Here is a 22,684-nt window from a genome sequence, read left to right as displayed (position 1 = left end):
GAAATTGCCACTCAAGTGCCTCCTGTTACTGGACAATGCTCCTGCACATCCTCCAGACTTGGAAGACCAAGTGCTTAGGGACTTCAATTTTATAAAAGTGAAGATCTTGCCTCCTAACACCACTCCTCTCCTCCAGCTCATGGACCAGCAGGTCATTTCTAACTTCAAAAAACTCTACACAAAAGCAATGTTTCAAAAGTGCTTTGAAGTGACATCAGACACTCAGTTGACCCTGAGAGAGTTCTGGAGGAATCACTTCACTATCCTCCATTGCATAAGCCTTATAGGTAAGGCTTGGGAGGGAGTGACTTACAGAACTTTGAAACTCTGCTTGGAGAAAACTGTGGCCAGATTGTGTTCAAGAGACAGTTTTTGAAGGGTTTGAGGCTGACCCTGACCATGCCAACCTGTGGACTCTATTGTGGCACTGGGAAAGTCCCTGGGGTTGGAAGTGAGTGGTAAGGATGTGGAAAAGTTGGTGGAGGACCACAGGGAAGAGCTAACCACTGAAGAACTGCAAGAGCTTCAACTCCTACAGCAAAAGACTGCAGCTGAGGAACTTGCTTCAGAGGAGGAGGAAGAGGGAGTGAAGAAGGTGCCTTCTTCAGAGAGTAAAGAGGTGTGTGCAATGTGGACTAGGGTGCAAGCTTTTGTAGAGAAACACCACCCTGACAAAGCTGAAACAAGCCATATCTACATGTTTAGTGACAAAACCCTGTCCCACTTCAGGGAAATCTTAGAGAGACGCCAGAAACAGAGCACTCTGGACAGTTATTTTGTTAAACAGGGGTCCAGTGACTCTCAAGCTGGTCCTAGTAGCATTAAAAGACAAAGAAGGGAAGTAACCCCAGAGAAGGCTTTGCTACCTGAAGTCTTTATGGAGGGGGATTCTCCTTCCAAACACTACCTCCTCCCTCTTTCCTCCTCCTTATCTTCCAGAAGCCAGCATTAATCTTCAATAAAGGTATGTAATATTCATATAATTGTTAAAAAAATTATTTTTCGTAAATATTTTTGTCTGGAACAGATTAACTGTATTTACATTAATTCTTATGGAAAATATTATTTCGGTTTTCGGCTGACCTGGAACAGATTACAGCCGATAACCGAGGGTCCACTGTATATCCAGAAGCTGACCCTTCAACCTATTAAACACCAATACAGTTTAGCAAACCGTTGGTAATACTGCATTTACAATCCATCGCTACTTTCTATTTTTTCTCCACAAATTTTGTCTCATGTCTATTAATTATATTACTTACAGCACATCATTTGATCTTATGGGTGGTTCACATTCATGAGGTAAAAAAAAAAAAAAAAAGGTTGGGAATCATAAAAAATACATACTAAGGTAATGCTTCTCCCCCCCCCCCAAAAAAAAAGAGGCCTCTGCATTTACCTCATTAATAACTCTGAGATCATCTTTACGCTCTTTCTTGGCTTCAGGTTTACTGTGTGGTAAGAGAGAACGAATATCATCCATCAGGTGGCGGTCTCGAAATGACATGCCACGAGAGCCAAATACCAGCACACGCTGCTTGTTGGTCCATTTTGGCTGGAAAAGTAACTTTCAATTAATGTGCAACTCAGGGAAAAATTTATTAATGTAAGTTTAAAGTACTGTATTCTAAGGAGTTTGGGAAATTATTCTGTAAGGAAACAAGAAAACAAAATCACCATGATAACAGACGATTATTTCTATTATGCTGTCTGTTAACCCTTTCACTGTGCAGACCCTCAGAGTGTTTACATTTAAAAAAAAAAAATCTGAAATGGGAGAGGATATTTTTCTAAACATATTGACAACAAGTATATGAAATATGATGGAAAACTTGTGGAATTACACACGCACAATTTCCTCATTGACAATTTTGCCCACTTTGAGTCCTATTGCAAGTCAATTTCATTGCTCCATTTGACCAAATTCTTAGCTATTTTGCTAGTATGCCTTCCATTCTAGCAATTGAGGATAAGAAACTGCCCATTCAAGTATTAGAACTACTCTGTATGGTGCACAGAAATCATCAATTTTACACAAAAACAACAAAAAATTCAAATTTATAAATAGTCTAAAATAAACAATGTACACATTCCAGGTACTAAAACATCAATGCCTCTGTTCATTGATCACATCCTTAGGTCTCTCCTATATTACACTTGCCCTCCATTTTGAATTCGTAATCACACACACAAAAAACTGAAGATTTACCCTATTTTTGGTTAAAATATAACCAGAAAAGACTGGTCATGGTTTACATCATCCAAATAATTGAATCAGACTTATTAAAAACCCATAAAACAGACCAGGTGGTGTAGGGGCCTTATCCGTCCTCAGGAAAATTGGCAAAAAACAAATATTTTTGCTACTTTGAGCCAAATTTCAAGCTACTTCCAGTTCCAAAACCAATTACAGTCATCTCTATTTCAGTAGTATGTCTTCTATTCTATTAAGTGATACCAAGAAACAGCCAATAAGAAAAAATCCTAGAAAACACCTTGAAGTGCCTATTTTAAACCAAACACAAGGATGGAGTTTTGCTTTAACCATCATGCTCCGCATAAAGCAGGATTATTTTTTTATACTGCACACTCCAGGTAAACACACCGCACAAACCCATTCACTCAATTTTAGGTTGATACCAATAGTCACCATCAAAATTACCCAATACAAATACCCATACTTTGACACATCCTTAGTTCCAGAGGTCACTCCCTCCTCCTCTCAGCATCTTAGACCAAACCTATGAACTTGGAAAGCTAATTGTGCAGGAAAATTAGCTATTAAGAAATACACAGGAAAATAAAGATAAGTGAATACTGAATGTAAGTAAAAGTTTGCAAGATTTGCCTTTCATCCTTTATACTCATGAGACAGAAAGAAAAGATCAGCAATCCTACCAAGAATGCAAAACATTAAGTTAACAGATTTCCATCTCAAAGTCACAGGATAGAAGTACATACCTCCCTGGATGTTGCTGTCTATCAGCCTACCAATTTAGTAATACCCACTGCCTGCAGTCAGGCATTATAAACCTTTTTATATACAGCTATAAAGGACTGGGACAAAGTAACTAATTTTTGCTAAAGTCAAAACAGCATTTGTATCCACCAGATCAAGGGCAAAGTTAAGGAAAAGATGCTGAAAAGGAAGAGAGGGACTTTTTTATACCATTAACCCTTTGACTGTTTTGGCCGTATATATATGTCTTACGAGCCACCGTTTTTGACGGATATATACTCATAAATTCTAGCAGCTTCAAATCAAGCAGGAGAAAGCTGGTAGGCCCACATGTGAGAGAATGGGTCTGTGTGGTCAGTGTGCACATATAAAAAATATCCTGCAACACACAGTGCATGATGAGAAAAAAACTTTTTTTTAATTAAAATGCCGACTTTGTGGTCTACATATTATAAAAATAGAGGTGATTTTGATTGGTTTTACTATGAAAGGAACCTTGAAATGGAGCTCAAAGTAGCAGAAATGTTTGATTTTTGCCGATGTTCAAAAGTAAACAAATGATGTCATTTTCCAATAAATGTCCAAGTAGCCATTCTAATATGCAGTCATGAATGGGTTGACATTATTTATACAATTATTACAATATTGCAGTAGTCTGCATAACAGTAAATCTTCTATTTTTTGTTTGAATAAAAATTCAAAATAGAAAGCAAGAGTAATATCAGAGGGGCCTGGAGACGTGACTGATGAACAAAGAAAATGTTATTTGAGAGCCAGGAATGTCTGCATTGTTCGTTCTGAACCCTATTTTGAAATTGTCATATTTTTTAAATTTTTGTGAAATTGGCCAAATTGCAAATTTCTGACCACGTTATTGGGTAGTTGAAATCAGTAAATGGGGGGGGGGGGAAGTTTCTTGTACTCAATCGCTAGAAAAATGGAGTTCTAAAGAAATAGCTATGAGTTTGGTCGACTGGAACAATGGAATTAGCCGAAAATAGGGCTCAAAGTGGGCGAAATCGCCAGGGTCGCTAACTTTGTGAGAACGTAATTCTGTGTTTTCCATCAAATTTCGTTCTTTTGGTGTCATTACAATCAGGAAAAGATTCTCTATCATTTCTTAAGAAAACATTATTTTTTTGGTGGGGGGGGGGGGGATTTTGAGACACCAGGAGACACCTCAGGATTTGGGGTTGCGACAGTCAAGGAGTTAATATAATTCTGCACCATGAATACAGAATATACAATGTTGAACTTATTAAGCGTAAAATTAGTAGTCCATACTTTAATTGTAACAGCTAAATACATAATCTGCATTAAGTATAACCATGTAGACAATATGCCATAGAATGTCAGTTACCTCGCCAACATTACAGTCACTGACTGATCAGAATTCTAATATTTTCTTATAAGACTACTTAAGAGTTCTCTTACTACAATTAAATTTAGTAAAACTATCAGCAAGTACTAACCTAGCCTAAACCTAAATTATGTACTCACCTAATTGTGGCTGCAGGGGTCGAGACTCAGCTCCTGGCCCTGCCTCTTCACTGAGTGCTACTAGGTCCCCTCTCTCCCTGCCCCATGAGCTTTATCATACCTCATCTTAAAGCTATGTATGGTTCCTGCCTCCACTACTGATCCTCATCTGATTTAATTCTCATTAACTTCACATCATCTGCAAACAGGGATACTTCTGAGTCTAACCCTTTCATCATGCCATTCACATATACCAGAAATAGCACTGGTCCTAGGACTGACCACTATGGGACCCCGCTCGTCACAGGTGCCCACTGTAATATCTCATCACGTACCATGATTCGTTGTTGCCTCCCTGTCAGGTATTCTCTGATCCATTGCAGCGCCCTTCCTGTTATATGTGCCTGATCCTCCAGTTTCTGCACCAATCTCCTGTGAGGAACTGTGTCGAAGGCCTTCTTGCACTCCAAGAAGATGCAATCAACCCACCCCCCCCCTCTCTCATGTTTTATTTCTGTTACTTTATCATAAAACTCCAGTAGGTTTGTGACACAGGATTTGCCTTCCATAAATCTGTGCTGGTTGGCATTAATACTCTTGTTCCATTCCAGGTGCTCCACCACTCTCCTGATAATCTTCTCCATGACTCCGCATACTATACACATCAGTGACAATGGTCTATAGTTTAGTGCCTCTTTTCTGTCTCCTTTTTTAAATATGGGTACTACATTTGCCATCTTCCATACCTCAGGTAGTTGCCCAGTTTCAAGGGATGTGTTGAAGATTGTGGTTAGTGGCATACACAGCATTTCTGCTCCCTCTCTAAGGACCCACAGGGAGATGTTGTCTGGTCCCATTGTCCGGTCCCATTGCCCTTGAGGAATCAAGGTCCCTTAGCACCTTCTTCACCTCCTCAGTTGTGTGTATGCCATCTAACACTTGTTGGTATATTCCTTGTTGGCATCCCCCCTCTGTTCTGTCCACCCAGAGGCCTTCCTGTCTCCACTGTAAATACTTCCTTAAATCTCTTGTTGAGCTCCTCATATACCTCTTGATTGCTTCTGGTGAGTTCCCCACCTCCTTTCCTCAGCCTGATCACCTGGTCTTTGACTGTTGTCTTCCTCCTAATATGGCTATACAGCAGTTTCGGGTCAGACTTGACTTTCAATGCTATGTCATTTTCGTACTGTCGCTGGGCCTCCCTCCTTATCTGTGCATACTCGTTTCTGGCTCTTCGACCAGTCTCTCTATTTTCCTGGGTTCTTTGCCTCCTGTACCTTTTCCCATTCTCTGGTGCACTTAGTTTTTGCCTCCCTACACCTTCGGGTAAACCAAGGACTCGCTTTGGTCTTCCTATTACGTATTTCTATTGCCCTTGGGAACAAACCTTTCCTCTGCCTCCCTGCATTTTGTTGTTACGTATTCCACTGACGTTACATGTCCCACAGACCCTCCTGCAGGAAGTTCCTCATACCTGTGTAGTCCTCCTTTTTATAGTTTGGTTTTTCCCATCCAACTCCTGTTACCTCTCTCTACTTTTAACTCTACTATGTATTCAAAACACAGAACCATATGATCACTAGCTCCAAGGGGCCTCTCATATATGATGTCCTCAATGTCTGAACTGCTCAGGGTGAACACAAGGTTCAGTCTTGCTGGTTCATCCTCCCCTCTCTCTCTGGTAGTGTCCTTAACATGTTGATGTATAAGGTTTTCCAGTACCACATCCATTAACTTGGCTCTCCATGTTTCGGGACCCCCGTGTGGCTCCAGGTTTTCCCAGTCGATCTCCCTGTGGTTGAAATCACCCATAACCAGTAACTTTGCTCTGCTCAAGTGAGCTCTTCTTGCCACCTCGGCCTGTGTGCCCACTATTGCTCTGTTGCTCTCTTCATATTCCTCTCTTGGTCTCCTGCAGGCCCGGTGGCCTGGTGGCTAAAGCTCTCGCTTCACACACGGAGGGCCCGGGTTCGATTCCCGGCGGGTGGAAACATTTCGACACGTTTCCTTACACCTGTTGTCCTGTTCACCTAGCAGCAAATAGGTACCTGGGTGTTAGTCGACTGGTGTGGGTCGCATCCTGGGGGACAAGATTAAGGACCCCAATGGAAATAAGTTAGACAGTCCTCGATGACGCACTGACTTTCTTGGGTTATCCTGGGTGGCTAATCCTCCAGGGTTAAAAATCTGAACGAAATCTTATCTTATCTTATCTTACATCACTGCAATGACCACCTTATGTTCCCCAGGCTGAAGTGTACCTACTATGTAATCCCTTCCTCCAATCTTGTCCATGCCTTCCATTTCCTCAAATCTCCATCAGTTTTTTATGAGCAGTGCAACCCCTCCTCCCCCTCTGCTTCTTCTATCTTTCCTCAGGATCTGATATCCTGGAGGGAAGACTGCGTCTGTTATTGTCTCAGCGAGTTTCATTTCTGTGACTGCTATGATGTATGGGGACTTCTCACGGATTCTTTCATGCCACTCCTCATATTTATTCGTTATTCCATCTGTGTTCGTGTACAAAAACCTTCAACTTCTTTTCTAATACTGTGATCCTGGGAAAAGATTGGGGTTGAGGGATCAGGAGCCCTGGCGGGGGCCTACAGGGTGGTTGTGGTGGGGGCAGAGTTCCATAGGGGGTTGCTGTATGGGTGGGGTTTGTGGTGTGGGGGGTGGAGGCAGAGGAATCAGTGTGTGAGTGTCAGTTTAGATTGCTCAGTTGCCTTGGGGTTGTCGCGGTTGGAGTCCTTCTGCGAGTTTTTCTGGAGGGTTTTTGCCCTTCCACCTGCATCTGGGTTCTTCTGCTCATCTTTGTCATTTCCTCTCGTTCCTCCTTTCGTTTTTGTACTCTCTTTCAGAATCAACCTTTCCTCTTGTGCTCTGTCTCGATCGAGGCACACACTCTGGTACTCTTGTTTGTCTCTGAGTCATGCTTTCTCCTGCAGAATCATGGTTTGAGCTGATTCTGCCTTGAAAATTACTTTGAGAGGCCGTTTCCGTCCCCTTGCAAACCACCCAATTCTCCAAAAATTTGCCACCTGGGTCATGTTGCCTTCACCTATTGCTTTCATGATACCTTCAATCACTTTTTTCTCCTCCTGTCTCCTTTTATCATAGGTTTCCCCTTCAACTTCCTAGAGCCCGCAGACAAAAACTGATCTCGCCCTTTCATCCTCACACTGTGTCTCCCATTCCGTCCTCTGGGGTGTTTTAGTCCTGCTCAGCTGTTCCTGGCCCCTGCAGGGGGTCTGTTAGAGTCTCTTCATATGCCATAGCCTCTTCATTGTCTTCACACCTCTCATTTGCTCCTCCTCATCTTTGCCTTGGCCCCATGTGGGTCTGATAAGGCCCTTGTATGCAGTATAGCATCTATGCTCCCTCCAGGCCCCTTGTCTGTGCCTGATGCAGAAGTTCCTGATGTTATATCTGTACCGTCATTTTTCTCTTTAAGCTGTTTCATGTTTCTCAGTTCCTCTTCTAAGCACTGTATCTTACCTTCTGCTTCTATGGCTTGTTGCTCCCACTTCCTGCTCTCTGCAGCTATCCTCCCCTCCATTTTCCTGCCAAGCTCTTCTAGTTTCCTTCCCCAGTCTTCCTCCCTTTTTTTGAGCTCTTCCTCCCACTCTTCCCTCCCAGGTTCCACCAGACCCCTGGTTCTTGGCCTTCTTAGGTAACCCACTGAATCCCAGAACAAGCCTGTGAGCTTTCGAGTGAGTTTGTGATAGCTGGGTGTTGTAGGGAAGGGAAGGGGGGAGGGGAGGCAGGGCAGGGAAGAGAAGGATATGAGGTGGGAGGGGTGGGGACAGCAGCAGGGAGAGATTTAAGGGTACTAGGGGATATAGGGAGGGCAGGGGAGAAGAATATGAGGTGGGATGGAGAGGGACAGTAGCAGCAGAGAGATAGATAGATAGATAGATAGAGAGAGAGAGAGAGAGGGTAAACTCTACTAGTAGTCAAGAGAAACCGGACCTCTTTGCCGAACACTTTGCTACCAAAATGCAAGTTCCCGATCCAGCAAGGGACCCTCCTTGGCTAGCTACAAGAACTGTGTCAAAACTGTCAGTGGTGACAATAAGGCAGGAAGAGATGCATTTCCTTCTTAAATCGCTTGACCAAGAAAAGGCTGTGGGCCCAGACAAGTTGAGCCCAAGATTGCTGAGATGTGCAGAACAGCTAGCAGCACCTTCAACTTGCATCTTTCAGCACTGCCTAGTACAGTGTAAATGGCCTTCTCTGTGGAAAAAGGCAAATGTAGTCCCTGTTCACAAAAAGAAGAGCAGAGCAGAAATCAGCAACTACAGACCAGTGTCACTCCTGTCAATCATTGGCAAGCTCCTTGAGACAATAATCTCAAGACAAATGACACAATTTTTTGACTACCACTCACTATTTTGTGACCGTAAATATGGCTCTACTGCTGATCTGTTGTTAAGCCTCTCCACTAAGTGGCACCAGTCAGTGATGAATCCAAAGTCAGCTGTGTGGTAGCACTGGACATTGCTGGTGCTTTCGACTGGGTGTGGCACCAGGACCTCTCAGCAAAACTGCAAGCTCTGGGAATTGCAGGCTCTACGCTATGTCTCCTCAGTGATTACCTTCATGGTAGATCTCTAAGGGTAGTTCTCAATGGAACAGATTCAGCAAGACAGCCTATTGGGGCAAGTGTTCTACAAGGAAGCATTCCGGGACCATTGCTATGGAATGTCTACTTCAATGACCTTCTTCATCTCATCCCAGAATCCCATGCATATGCAAGCGACTGTACACTGATATTCACTTATCCAAGAGAAGAAATGTCAGCTGTTCTAAGCTACATCAATCACAGCTAAGAGCTATATCAACGTGGGGAAAGATGGCAAGTAACATTTGCACCTGAGAAAACACAAATGATGATGATCTCTAAGCACCATGATGGTAATGCTGGTGCAACAGTAAGGATGAATGGGGAAGAAGTTGATATCCTTGGGGTGAAATCTGACTCCAAACTGACCATGAAAAACCACGTTGTAAATCTTGCAAACAAGGCAGCCAGGAAGCTTACAGCACTCTGCCGTATCTTGCAACCCCTGCTTGACAGCAGGGGTTGCAAAATTTTGTACGAGGCACAAGTACGCTCACACCTTGAGTATGCTCCACTTTCTTGGTTCGCCTGCCCTCCTTCTCATCTGCAACTGCTTGACAGAGTAGAGAACAGAGCAAGACATCTCATCTCTCACCTGGACCAATCCTGGATAGATCTGTCATTTCAGCAGAGCCTTCAACACAGGAGGGATGTGGGTGGCCTTACTGTTATGTACAAGGCCAATATTGTCAAAGTAGAACAATTGGATCCACTTCGAGGGCAGTGTGAAGCAAATTTCTATACCACAAGATGGGCAGAAAGCAGCAACTTCACTCTGGCTGTACCCTTCTCCAGAACATCACTTCAACTGATATCATTTATCCCCAGGATGACTCGAGTATGGAGCACATTCATAAAGCATTATGTTGTCAACGAGATAAAGTCAGTTGATAAAATGAAAATGCTGGCCCACAGATGGTTCCAACTTCATCCTGTTCCTTACTTGTATGTCTCATAACAATAAAAATGCTTTCAAATGAACTGTTGTAAGTAATAGCTCTTAGCTTGTCAATAAAGTTAGGAATCCTTAACCTGTAAATAGCTTGTCAATAAAGCTAGGGATCCTTAACCTAATGTTATTGAACCCTGTGTAGAGAGAGAGAGAGAGAGAGAGAGAGAATGAGAGAGATGAGAGAGAGAGATGAGAGAGAGATGAGAGAGAGAGAGATGAGAGAGAGATGAGAGAGAGATGAGAGATGAGATGAGAGATGAGAGATGAGAGAGAGATGAGAGAGAGATGAGAGAGAGATGAGAGAGAGATGAGAGAGAGATGAGAGAGAGAGAGAGAGAGATGAGAGAGAGAGAGAGAGAGAGAGAGAGAGAGATGAGAGATGAGAGAGAGAGAGAGAGAGAGAGAGAGAGAGAGAGAGAGAGATGAGAGATGAGAGAGAGAGAGAGAGAGAGAGAGAGAGAGAGAGAGATGAGAGAGAGATGAGAGAGAGATGAGAGAGAGAGAGAGATGAGAGAGAGAGAGAGAGAGAGAGAGAGAGAGAGAGAGAGAGAGAGAGAGAGAGAGAGAGAGAGAGAGAGAGAGAGAGAGAGAGAGATAGAGAGATGAGAGAGAGATGAGAGAGAGATGAGAGAGAGATGAGAGAGAGATGAGAGAGAGAGAGAGATGAGATAGAGAGAGATGAGATAGAGAGAGATGAGATAGAGAGAGAGAGATGAGATAGAGAGAGAGAGATGAGATAGAGAGAGAGAGATGAGATAGAGAGAGAGAGATGAGATAGAGAGAGAGAGATGAGATAGAGAGAGAGAGATGAGATAGAGAGAGAGAGATGAGATAGAGAGAGAGAGATGAGATAGAGAGAGAGAGATGAGATAGAGAGAGAGAGATGAGATAGAGAGAGATGAGATAGAGAGAGATGAGATAGAGAGAGAGATGAGATAGAGAGAGATGAGATAGAGAGAGATGAGATAGAGATGAGATAGAGAGAGATGAGATAGAGAGAGATGAGATAGAGATGAGATAGAGAGATGAGATAGAGAGAGATGAGATAGAGAGAGATGAGATAGAGAGAGATGAGATAGAGAGAGATGAGATAGAGAGAGATGAGATAGAGAGATGAGAGAGAGAGAGAGAGAGAGAGAGAGAGAGAGAGAGAGATAGAATGATAGAGTGTAGGAGGAGGAGGAGGAGGGGGGGAGGGAGGAAATTGAGGTAACCGCTAGGGTAGGGTGTGCTGTCCTGTCTCCCAAGCCTTTGTTCCTTACTGTAGCAGTAATACAGATCACTGTCTGACCTCTTGGGCTATCCCCAGTTTCCCCTCACTATGCTGCTATGTATGGCAATCCATGCACAGTACCTGTGTGTGCCTGAACTAGCTAGCTTGCAGTATGGGTGTATTTGTCCTAGCCTATGCACCTGCGTGCTTTGCTGGATTCTACCTTTAGCAGTAAAACAGATCTATGTCTTAGATAACTCATAAATATATTTAAGCAAGTCACTAAACCTGCCACCTGGATAACTTGCTTATTTTGGCAACTTGAAATGTCAGGGATTTTGCTGGACTTCCAAAACCTTATCATAATAGTATATTAGTATACAAGTATTACAGTAGGAGTACTTATATTCTCTTTTCTACAGACTTTTCTTGTGATAGGTTGAAAACACTAAATAAATTATTAGATGTAAACTTATAACAAACATGTAATTAGCAATTATAATGCTAGGGGTACACTAGCCAAAATCATTATACATGTACTATGTCACATTTGTATATCTATTTTAATTATATGGTCACTTTTGTACCTGTTTTAATGAAATGGAACCTATAACAAAATGCAAGAATGAATAAAAATGACATACTGTGGGTTTTATATGATTTTTAAGAATGACATACATATACAGTATGTCAAAAACAGAAATCTTGATAAAAATTAATCCAAAGTTTATCCTAAATAAAATCATAACATATTACTCTTTCCATCTATACATTTACTACTGTATAGGCATTTTGTTACAAATCTTAATATTTTTTCATTAGACTACATGAATGCTATTAACCCTTAAACTATCCAAACAGATCTACGTTCCCATGCGTAGTGCTCCAAAAGTAGATCTACGTTTTTTACATATTTTCAAATATAACAAAAAAAAATGTAGATCAAAGTTTTTTTACACATTTTCAAATGTAAAAAAAAAAAAAAAGGTCTACGTTTTCTTACATACTTTCAAATGTTGAAAAAACGTAGATCTACGTTTGGAGAGTTTAAGGGTTAAATTAAATAAATGCCATATACAGATGTTAATTAGGGATTTATTGAAACAGAGTATACCCTTAATTATTATAATACATATATAGAGAGCACTGAGCCTGTAAGTCATACAAAGCTTAGGAAATGGGAAGCAATCAGGTTCAATCTGAGAAAAGGGAGGGTAGCTTGAACTCTCTGAATCAAGGAATGGATATACATACAGTACATCCACAAATTATTATAATCAAAGAAAGCGCTAAACTGACAAGGATCATACAGCGCTGAAACATCCACAAAAAAAAATACCTAATGCTGGTTATAAAATTTAAATATTTCCAATACATGTATATGGTAGAACCTTTAGCTCATACTTGAAGGAGCCAGGCTCAATCCAGGCATGACTGGAAATGTTGGTCATATTTCCTTGTTCCTATTCACCTAACAGTAATTAGGTACAGTTGTGCGTTACATCCTGGTAAAGAGAATCAAAGGATCCAATAAAACAAAGCCAGACTGATTGGCTTCCTTTGGCTAAGCGGAGTTCCTAACCATCTGGATTAATAATCCTAATAAATTCTAGCATTTAATACTAATGGAAATAAATGATAAACGCAAGATCCATATAGCAGAGTATACTATCAACCAATGTCAAAACATCTGTATGTACGAAAACAAATATACAAAGACTTTAACAAGAACACTCGAACATAAATGTTCAGGTTGCACTCGTCACATGGCTGACCACCATACTAAAAGCAGTGTCTTCATGACACACATCTCACACGTTATGCATGAAAAAAAAAATCAACTGGGTTACCTTCTTTTTAACAGGTTCATCTGAATCTCTAACAAGTGGTGGGAGAGGAGGCAATTCAATAGTTTCTTCTTCAGTAACTAGAGCTTCACGCTTCCTCTTACCCATGTTGCTGTTGGGGGTTATTAAGGGACACCGAAGCTTAGGTGTTCCTGATCACAGCCTCATGGGAGACCGGGAAAAATGTTTGCGAAATGTGGGCGGTAATTATAAAGGAAAGGAAGTTACTCTTGAAATAGAAATAGGAAAACAGTGTTCCCATTTAGGTCAGGTGAACCCCTTTACCTAAACTTCGACAGATAAATGGCTCACCTATCTCTGGACTCACAGAGGGCAAATTTCTAGGTCTCCACCTTGACAATGGGCTCAAATTCCAGACACACATACAGCAAATTTCCAAGAAAGTCTCGAAAGCAGTAGGTATCCTTTCAAAGATACGATATTATGTACCACAATCAGCTCTCCTTTCTCTGTATCACTCACTCATTTACCCTTACCTCACCTATGGAGTTTGTGCATGGGGCTCAACCACAGCAAATCACCTCAAACCTTAAATAACCCAACAAAAACTGAAGTCCGATTGATTTCTAACTCCGGCACAAGACAGCATACTCCGCCGCTATTCAAGAGTCAACTTGCTTAATATACAAGACAGCCACACTTATTATTGTGTCTACTACATACATAGAACACTGCACTCAAATATAAACCCTCTTCTCAAAATCCTCCTTGATAACTATAACAGAACACAGCCATAATACAAGACACAAATCACTCTTCGATATCCCTCGAGTCCATCTCTCCCTATGCACATAAAGGGCCCTAAGATTTGGAATTTATTGTCAGAGAACACTGAAGGACCCTACCTGCAAATCAATATAAGGTTCAACTTAGAAATCACCTACTCACCCAAAATTAACCAGACAAACCATACTCAATACCTACCAGTTACTCAGAGGCTATACAAAAAAAAATTTCTAAGTCTACTCAACTTAAACTTAATTCACCATTATATATTGAGCTAATGATTACTCAACTATAAACTCATTACTTCTAAATTAGATGCTTAAATTTCTTTGTATTAAATATTACTAAATTGTAATAATTATTAATTTCATTTAATTGTTCTAAATGATACTAAATTGTAATAATCTCAAATTGTAAATTGTTTTTTAAATTTTCCCATTGTAATAAACCCATATTGTAAATAAATTCCATTTGTACCATTATTTGTAATAATGTCAGTTTTATACGCAAATTTTAATCTGTAATTACTGTACCCACTGTAACACATCAACTGCCTCCCAGCATACATAAGGGGGATTACCAACAGACCCCTGGCAGCCTTCAAGCTGGCACTGGACAAGCACCTAAAGTCGGTTCCTGACCAGCCGGGCTGTGGCTCGTACGTTGGTTTGCGTGCAGCCAGCAGCAACAGCCTGGTTGATCAGGCTCTGATCCACCAGGAGGCCTGGTCACAGACCGGGCCGCGGGGGCGTTGACCCCCGGAACTCTCTCCAGGTAAACAGCCAAATAATAACCTGTTATTATTGCCTTCCTAATCTTAAGTTAATATTAAGCTTGCCCGAAATGCTATGCATAGCGCACAAAATGCGTGCTAAAGGAATAACAGGAAAAGTCGGTCGATGGATCTATAATTTCCTCACTAACAGAACACAGAGAGTAGTCGTCAACAGAGTAAAGTCCGAGGCAGCTACGGTGAAAAGCTCTGTTCCACAAGGCACAGTACTCGCTCCCATCTTGTTCCTCATCCTCATATCCGACATAGACAAGGATGTCAGCCACAGCACCGTGTCTTCCTTTGCAGATGACACCCGAATCTGCATGACAGTGTCTTCCATTGCAGACACTGCAAGGCTCCAGGCGGACATCAACCAAATCTTTCAGTGGGCTGCAGAAAACAATATGAAGTTCAACGATGAGAAATTTCAATTACTCAGATATGGTAAACATGAGGAAATTAAATCTTCATCAGAGTACAAAACAAATTCTGGCCACAAAATAGAGCGAAACACCAACGTCAAAGACCTGGGAGTGATCATGTCGGAGGATCTCACCTTCAAGGACCATAACATTGTATCAATCGCATCTGCTAGAAAAATGACAGGATGGATAATGAGAACCTTCAAAACTAGGGAGGCCAAGCCCATGATGACACTCTTCAGGTCACTTGTTCTATCTAGGCTGGAATATTGCTGCACACTAACAGCACCTTTCAAGGCAGGTGAAATTGCCGACCTAGAAAATGTACAGAGAACTTTCACGGCGCGCATAACGGAGATAAAACACCTCAATTACTGGGAGCGCTTGAGGTTCCTAAACCTGTATTCCCTGGAACGCAGGAGGGAGAGATACATGATTATATACACCTGGAAAATCCTAGAGGGACTAGTACCGAACTTGCACACGAAAATCACTCACTACGAAAGCAAAAGACTTGGCAGACGATGCACCATCCCCCCAATGAAAAGCAGGGGTGTCACTAGCACGTTAAGAGACCATACAATAAGTGTCAGGGGCCCGAGACTGTTCAACTGCCTCCCAGCACACATAAGGGGGATTACCAACAGACCCCTGGCAGTCTTCAAGCTGGCACTGGACAAGCACCTAAAGTCAGTTCCTGATCAGCCGGGCTGTGGCTCGTACGTTGGTTTGCGTGCAGCCAGCAGCAACAGCCTGGTTGATCAGGCTCTGATCCACCAGGAGGCCTGGTCACAGACCGGGCCGCGGGGGCGTTGACCCCCGGAACTCTCTCCAGGTAAACTCCAGGTAATACAATGGGGCTTTTGGCATGTACACCCATCTATTATATTCTTCTGTACAACTATGTGCCATGTCAAAATTAAATTATTATTATTATTATTATTATTATTATTATTATTATTATTATTATTATTATTATTATTATTATTATTATTACACAACCGCGCCTGAGTCAACAACAACAGTTCTTATTATAGCTTAGAATCTAATACATGGCGCCTCAACCAATTACCATATTTATTGATTTCAATTAGTGCTACAGTGTGCTATATTTAATTCAGTTAATGCTAAAGTGTGCTCTATTTGATTCAGTGGCTCGCTCCCTTGGCTAGTTAGACAACGCTCTAGCTGTTCAGTCCCCTGCCGGGTGGAAATGCTGGGCGTTTCCCCTCAACGATGAGAAATTTCAATTATTCCGATATGGTAAACGTGAGGAAATTAAAACTCCATCAGAGTATAAAACAAATTCCAACCACACAATACAGCGAAAAACTAATGTCAAAGACCTGGGAGTGATCATGTCGGAGGCTTTCACCTTCAAGGACCATAACATTGTTATCAATCGCATCTGCTAGAAAAATGACAGGATGGATAATGAGAACCTTCAAAACTAGGGATGCCAAGCCCATGATAACACTTCAGGTCGCTTGTTATATCTAGGCTAGGATATTGCTGCATACTAATAGCACCTTTAAAGGCAGGTGAAATTGCTGACCTAGAAAATGTACAGAGTACCTTCACGGCACGCATAACGGAGATAAAACACCTCAGTTACTGGGAACACTTAAAATTCCTAAACCTTTACTCCCTAGAATGCAGGAGGGAGAGATACATGATTATATACACTTGGAAAATCCTAGAGGGACTAGTACCAAACTTGCACACGAAAATCACTCCCTATGAAAGGAAAAGACTCGGCAGACGATGCAACATCCCCACAATGAAAAGCAGGGGTGTCACTAGCACGTTAAGAGACAACACAATAAGTGTCAGGGGCTCAAGACTGTTCAACTGCCTCCCAGCATACATCAGGGGGATTACCAATAGACCCCTGGCTGTCTTCAAGCAGGCACTGGAGAGGCACCTAAAGTCAGTATATGACCAGCCGGGCTGTGGTTCGTACGTTGGATTACGTGCGGCCAGCATTAACAGCCTGGTTGATCAGGCCCTGATCCACCATGACGCTTGGTCACGGACTGGGCCGTGGGGGCGGTGACCCCCAGAACTTTCTCCAGGTATTACACCATGATCGCAAAGTCTGCGTATACTACATCTGCATTTTGTTTGTCCTCCAGTGTATCCAAGACCATGTCATAGTGGTCCAGTAGTTGGGACAAGCAGGAGCGACCTGCTCTAGACTCATGCTGTCCTGAGATGTGCAATTGTTGGGTATCCAAGTGGTCGGCGATCTTGCTTCTTAGAGCACCTTCAAAGATTTTTATGATGTGGGACGTAAGCGCTATAGGTCTGTAATTCTTTGCAATTATTTTACTGCCTCCCTCTCCATAAAATATTTAAGGCACGTGAAAGGAGTTTCTTGCTATTCTTGATGAACACAACATTCCACTATTCTGGGCCTGGGGCAGAATGCATGGGCATGTCTTTTATTGTTTTTTCAAAGTTCTGTGGTGTTAGGATTATATGAAATTCTTGATTTAGCCAAATTTTGAGTCATGGTCATAAAAAAAACCATTTAGACTGTCGACCCTTAGTTTGATTAGCAGCTCACTAAACGCTGATTCGTACTGGGATTTTAGTTTCTCACTTATTTCTTTGAAGTCATATGTGTGTAAATCCCATTTCGTTTAAGCAGGGGACCAATACTGGATGTGGTTTTAGCCCTACATTTGGCATAATTTTTTTTCCAATTTAATTTATGGTTTTAAGTTCTTACTGTGTTTCTTGGCTCTTGAATGATTCTTTAAGCTTAAGTTCGACACTTTCTATCTCTCTGGTCAGTGCCTCCTTCCATATTTTAAACAGACTGGCCCTTTGGAGCAGCTCTGTGATTCTTTGCCTTTGCCTATAGAGGAAGCGTCTCTCTCTTTTTAGATTACATTAGGGAAATGTGCCTTAGGCATACCTCAAGTGCAACAGACTTATTAATTCTTTCTATGCAAAGGTTCGAATCCGTGTTGTTGAGGATATCTTCCCAGCTTGTTTCATTTAAGGACATGGTTACTATGATCACATTGTGTATATTTCCGTTATCGAAGTTGAATTTGGTGAAGGCACCCTCATAACTGATGTTATTTTGCTGGTCAGGAGCCCTGCTTCGATTATGTTATGTTTCGTACCAGATCATTATTATTAGTGAAGATAAGGTCAAGTGTATTCCAATCTTTCTGGCTCCACTCTCTGCTAGTTTAAGGTGAATTTGTTGCAAAGATTTAATAGTTCATGTGTGTATTCATCTATTTGTGGTTGCATGGGTCGTGTCACAGGTCCTGGCCCAGCCTCTTCGCTGGTCGATACTAGCTCATGTTTGTGTGAATTTTCATCTGAGCTGCCTCCTAGGGTTATATCTGCTAAAACATTATTTGCCACATCCCTCCATTTTAGGTGTCTTAAGTTGAAATCCCCCAGCAACAAGATATTTGGGGCTGGAAGTGGAAGATTTTCCAGACAGTTGTCAATTTATGAAAGCTGTTCTTTGAATTGTTGAAGCTGCATCTGGTGGCTTGTATATAACAACAATGACAAGGTTTTCAAGCTTTACTGCCAAAACTTCAACTGCATCATTTGTTTTACCTGGAGACCTGGAGTTTACCTGGAGAGAGTTCCGGGGGTCAACGCCCCCGCGGCCCGGTCTGAGACCAGGCCTCCTGGTGGATCAGAGCCTGATCAACCAGGCTGTTGCTGCTGGCTGCACGCAAACCAACGTACGAGCCACAGCCCGGCTGATCCGGAACTGACTTTAGGTGCTTGTCCAGTGCCAGCTTGAAGACTGCCAGGGGTCTGTTGGTAATCCCCCTTATGTGTGCTGGGAGGCAGTTGAACAGTCTCGGGCCCCTGACACTTATTGTATGGTCTCTTAACGTGCTAGTGACACCCCTGCTTTTCATTGGGGGGATGGTGCATCGTCTGCCAAGTCTTTTGCTTTCGTAGTGAGTGATTTTCGTGTGCAAGTTCGGTACTAGTCCCTCTAGGATTTTCCAGGTGTATATAATCATGTATCTTTCCCTCCTGCGTTCCAGGGAATACAGGTTTAGGAACCTCAAGGGCTCCTAATAATTGAGGTGTTTTATCTCCGTTATGCGCGCCGTGAAAGTTCTCTGTACATTTTCTAGGTCGGCAATTTCACCTGCCTTGAAAGGTGCTGTTAGTGTGCAGCAATATTCCAGCCTAGATAGAACAAGTGACCTGAAGAGTGTCATCATGGGCTTGGCCTCCCTAGTTTTGAAGGTTCTCATTATCCATCCTGTCATTTTTCTAGCAGATGCGATTGATACAATGTTATGGTCCTTGAAGGTGAGATCCTCCGACATGATCACTCCCAGGTCTTTGACGTTGGTGTTTTGCTCTATTTTGTGGCCAGAATTTGTTTTGTACTCTGATGAAGATTTAATTTCCTCATGTTTACCATATCTGAGTAATTGAAATTTCTCATCGTTGAACTTCATATTGTTTTCTGCAGCCCACTGAAAGATTTGGTTGATGTCTGCCTGGAGCTTTGCAGTGTCTGCAATGGAAGACACTGTCATGCAGATTCGGGTGTCATCTGCAAAGGAAGACACGGTGCTGTGGCTGACATCCTTGTCTATGTCGGATATGAGGATGAGGAACAAGATGGGAGCGAGTACTGTGCCTTGTGGAACAGAGCTTTTCACCGTAGCTGCCTCGGACTTTACTCTGTTGACGACTACTCTCTGTGTTCTGTTAGTGAGGAAATTATAGATCCATCGACCGACTTTTCCTGTTATTCCTTTAGCACGCATTTTGTGCGCTATTACGCCATGGTCACACTTGTCGAAGGCTTTTGCAAAGTCTGTATATATTACATCTGCATTCTTTTTGTCTTCTAGTGCATTTAGGACCTTGTCGTAGTGGTCCAATAGTTGAGACAGACAGGAGCGACCTGTTCTAAACCCATGTTGCCCTGGGTTGTGTAACTGATGGGTTTCTAGATGGGTGGTGATTTTGCTTCTTAGGACCCTTTCAAAGATTTTTATGATATGGGATGTTAGTGCTATTGGTCTGTAGTTCTTTGCTGTTGCTTTACTGCCCCCTTTGTGGAGTGGGGCTATGTCTGTTGTTTTTAGTAACTGTGGGACGACCCCCGTGTCCATGCTCCCTCTCCATAGGATGGAAAAGGCTCGTGATAGGGGCTTCTTGCAGTTCTTGATGAACACAGAGTTCCATGAGTCTGGCCCTGGGGCAGAGTGCATGGGCATGTCATTTATCGCCTGTTCGAAGTCATTTGGCGTCAGGATAACATCGGATAGGCTTGTGTTAATCAAATTTTGTGGCTCTCTCATAAAAAATTCATTTTGATCTTCGACTCTCAGTCTGGTTAGCGGCTTGCTAAAAACTGAGTCATATTGGGACTTGAGTAGCTCACTCATTTCCTTGCTGTCATCTGTGTAGGACCCATCTTGTTTAAGTAGGGGCCCAATACTGGACGTTGTTCTCGATTTTGATTTGGCATAGGAGAAGAAATACTTTGGGTTTCTTTCGATTTCATTTATGGCTTTTAGTTCTTCCCGCGATTCCTGACTCCTAAAGGATTCTTTTAGCTTAAGTTCGATGCTTGCTATTTCTCTGACCAGTGTCTCCCTACGCATTTCAGATATATTGACCTCTTTTAGCCGCTCTGTTATTCTTTTCCGTCGCCTGTAAAGGGAGCGCCTGTCTCTTTCTGTTTTACATCTACTCCTCCTTTTTCTTAGAGGAATAAGCCTTGTGCATACATCGAGTGCCACCGAGTTAATCTGTTCTAGGCATAAGTTGGGGTCTGTGTTGCTTAGTATATCTTCCCAGCTTATATCGGTTAGGACTTGGTTTACTTGGTCCCACTTTATGTTTTTGTTATTGAAGTTGAATTTGGTGAATGCTCCCTCGTGACTAATCTCATTATGGCGGTCTGGGGCTCCGCGCATACATGACTGAACCTCAATTATGTTGTGATCTGAGTATATTGTTTTTGATATGGTGATATTTCTTATCAGATCATCATTGTTAGTGAAGATGAGGTCTAGTGTATTCTCCAGTCTAGTAGGCTCTATTATTTGCTGGTTTAAATTGAATTTTGTGCAGAGATTTAAAAGCTCGCGTGAGTGTGAGTTTTCATCAGAGCTGCCTCCTGGTGTTATTACTGCAACAATATTATTTGCTATATTCCTCCATTTTAGGTGCCTTAAGTTGAAATCCCCCAGGAGCAAGATGTTGGGTGCAGGAGCTGGAAGGTTTTCCAGACAGTGGTCAATTTTTAACAGCTGTTCCTGGAATTGCTGGGATGTTGCATCCAGAGGCTTGTAGACTATCACAATGACTAGGTTTTGGTTCTCGACCTTTACTGCTAAAACTTCCACTACATCATTTGAGGCATTTAGCAGTTCTGTGCAAACAAGTGACTCTGCAATGTACAGGCCAACCCCCCCCCCCTTTTGCCTGTTCACTCTGTCACATCTGTATAGGTTGTAACCTGGGATCCATATTTCGTTGTCCAAGTGATCCTTTATGTGGGTCTCAGTGAAAGCCGCGAACATTGCCTTTGCCTCTGCAAGCAGTCCACGGATGAAAGGTATTTTGTTGTTTGTTGCTGGCTTTAGACCCTGTATATTTGCAAAGAAGAATGTTATCGGACTGGTGGTATAGTTGGTACTGGGGGGGGATTTTTTTTCCGGCATTAGTATCTGTATCTGTTGGTTTGGAGTGGAGGCCATCGACTGTGGTTCCACTCCAGGAATGACTGGATTTGGTGTACGATTTCTGCCATTTCCTGCCAGTTTTTTTTCCTTCCTGGCACTAAAAAACCTCTCCCTCTTGAGTGGCTGTGGCTACCCAGGTTTTCCCATGGCCTGGATGTTTTGTATCTTTTTGTCCCCTTTAGATGGTATGCCTGGCAATTTAAGTTATAGCACAGTCTTTCCTGTACTGAAGAGGTACACAGTTCAGGGTGAAAAAGCTTACAGGAAGGGAGTTTGCATTTTCCTGTTTTCATATGGGCATGGCATTTCCTAGGGTGGTCATAGTTGCACGTCCCATCTGTTTTTCCAGATTTCCCATGCCAGCAGATACCGAGTGCATAGTATGTGCACAGGCTTGGTTTCCGTTTGCCTTGGGTTTCTGTGACTGTATTCCCTGTTGGTGCATGTTTCCCTGTCTTACTTCTATCCTCCCTAGCACCAACAATGGAGCTCCCACCAGTTGTTTTTGGTAATATATCCTCACTATTGCTAGTGGAGTCCTCTTGTTTGCTATTTCCTGCGGTATTTCTAGTTTGCAATATTGGTTTTATCTTATCTTTGACTACACTTGTTTCCCTACTATGGCTCCTGTCCCCTATGAGGTCATTTATATGTATTCCTTCCTGCGTATAATTCCCGACTACCTGGACAAAATCTCCAGCTTCACCATTACTGTCTCCCAGGACAGCATCTCCAGCTTCCCCATTACTGTCTCCCAGGACAGCATCTCCAGCTTCACCATTACTGTCTCCCAGGACAGCACCTCTAGCTTCACCATTACTGTCTCCCAGGACAGCACCTCCAGCTTCCCCGTTACTGTCTCCCAGGACAGCACTATCAGCCCCCCATTTACTGACTACCAGGACATCATCTCCAGCCTTACAGTTTCTGACTACACGGCCAGTATCAAGGGCAGT

General features: G+C 42.4%; 1 protein-coding gene across 1 annotated transcript in view; it reads right to left on the bottom strand.

Annotated features, from left to right (window-relative positions):
- The window catches only part of LOC128700864 (ribosome biogenesis protein BRX1 homolog), a 39,545-nt gene extending 26,320 nt beyond the window's left edge, over positions 1-13,225 (bottom strand). Inside the window, exons 1-2 of the mRNA XM_053794325.2 lie at positions 13,078-13,225; positions 1,400-1,555 (exon numbers count right to left, since the gene is read on the bottom strand). Coding sequence (XP_053650300.1) covers positions 1,400-1,555; positions 13,078-13,182 — 261 coding nt within the window. The 5' untranslated portion in view covers positions 13,183-13,225. The remainder of the gene's footprint in view (positions 1-1,399; positions 1,556-13,077) is intronic.
- Between the last annotated feature and the right edge of the window lie 9,459 nt (positions 13,226-22,684).

Source organism: Cherax quadricarinatus, chromosome 20, assembly GCF_038502225.1.
Source record: "Cherax quadricarinatus isolate ZL_2023a chromosome 20, ASM3850222v1, whole genome shotgun sequence".
In the NCBI taxonomy this organism is placed as follows: Eukaryota; Metazoa; Arthropoda; class Malacostraca; order Decapoda; family Parastacidae; genus Cherax; species Cherax quadricarinatus.
This window is presented reverse-complemented; position numbering and strand designations above follow the sequence as displayed.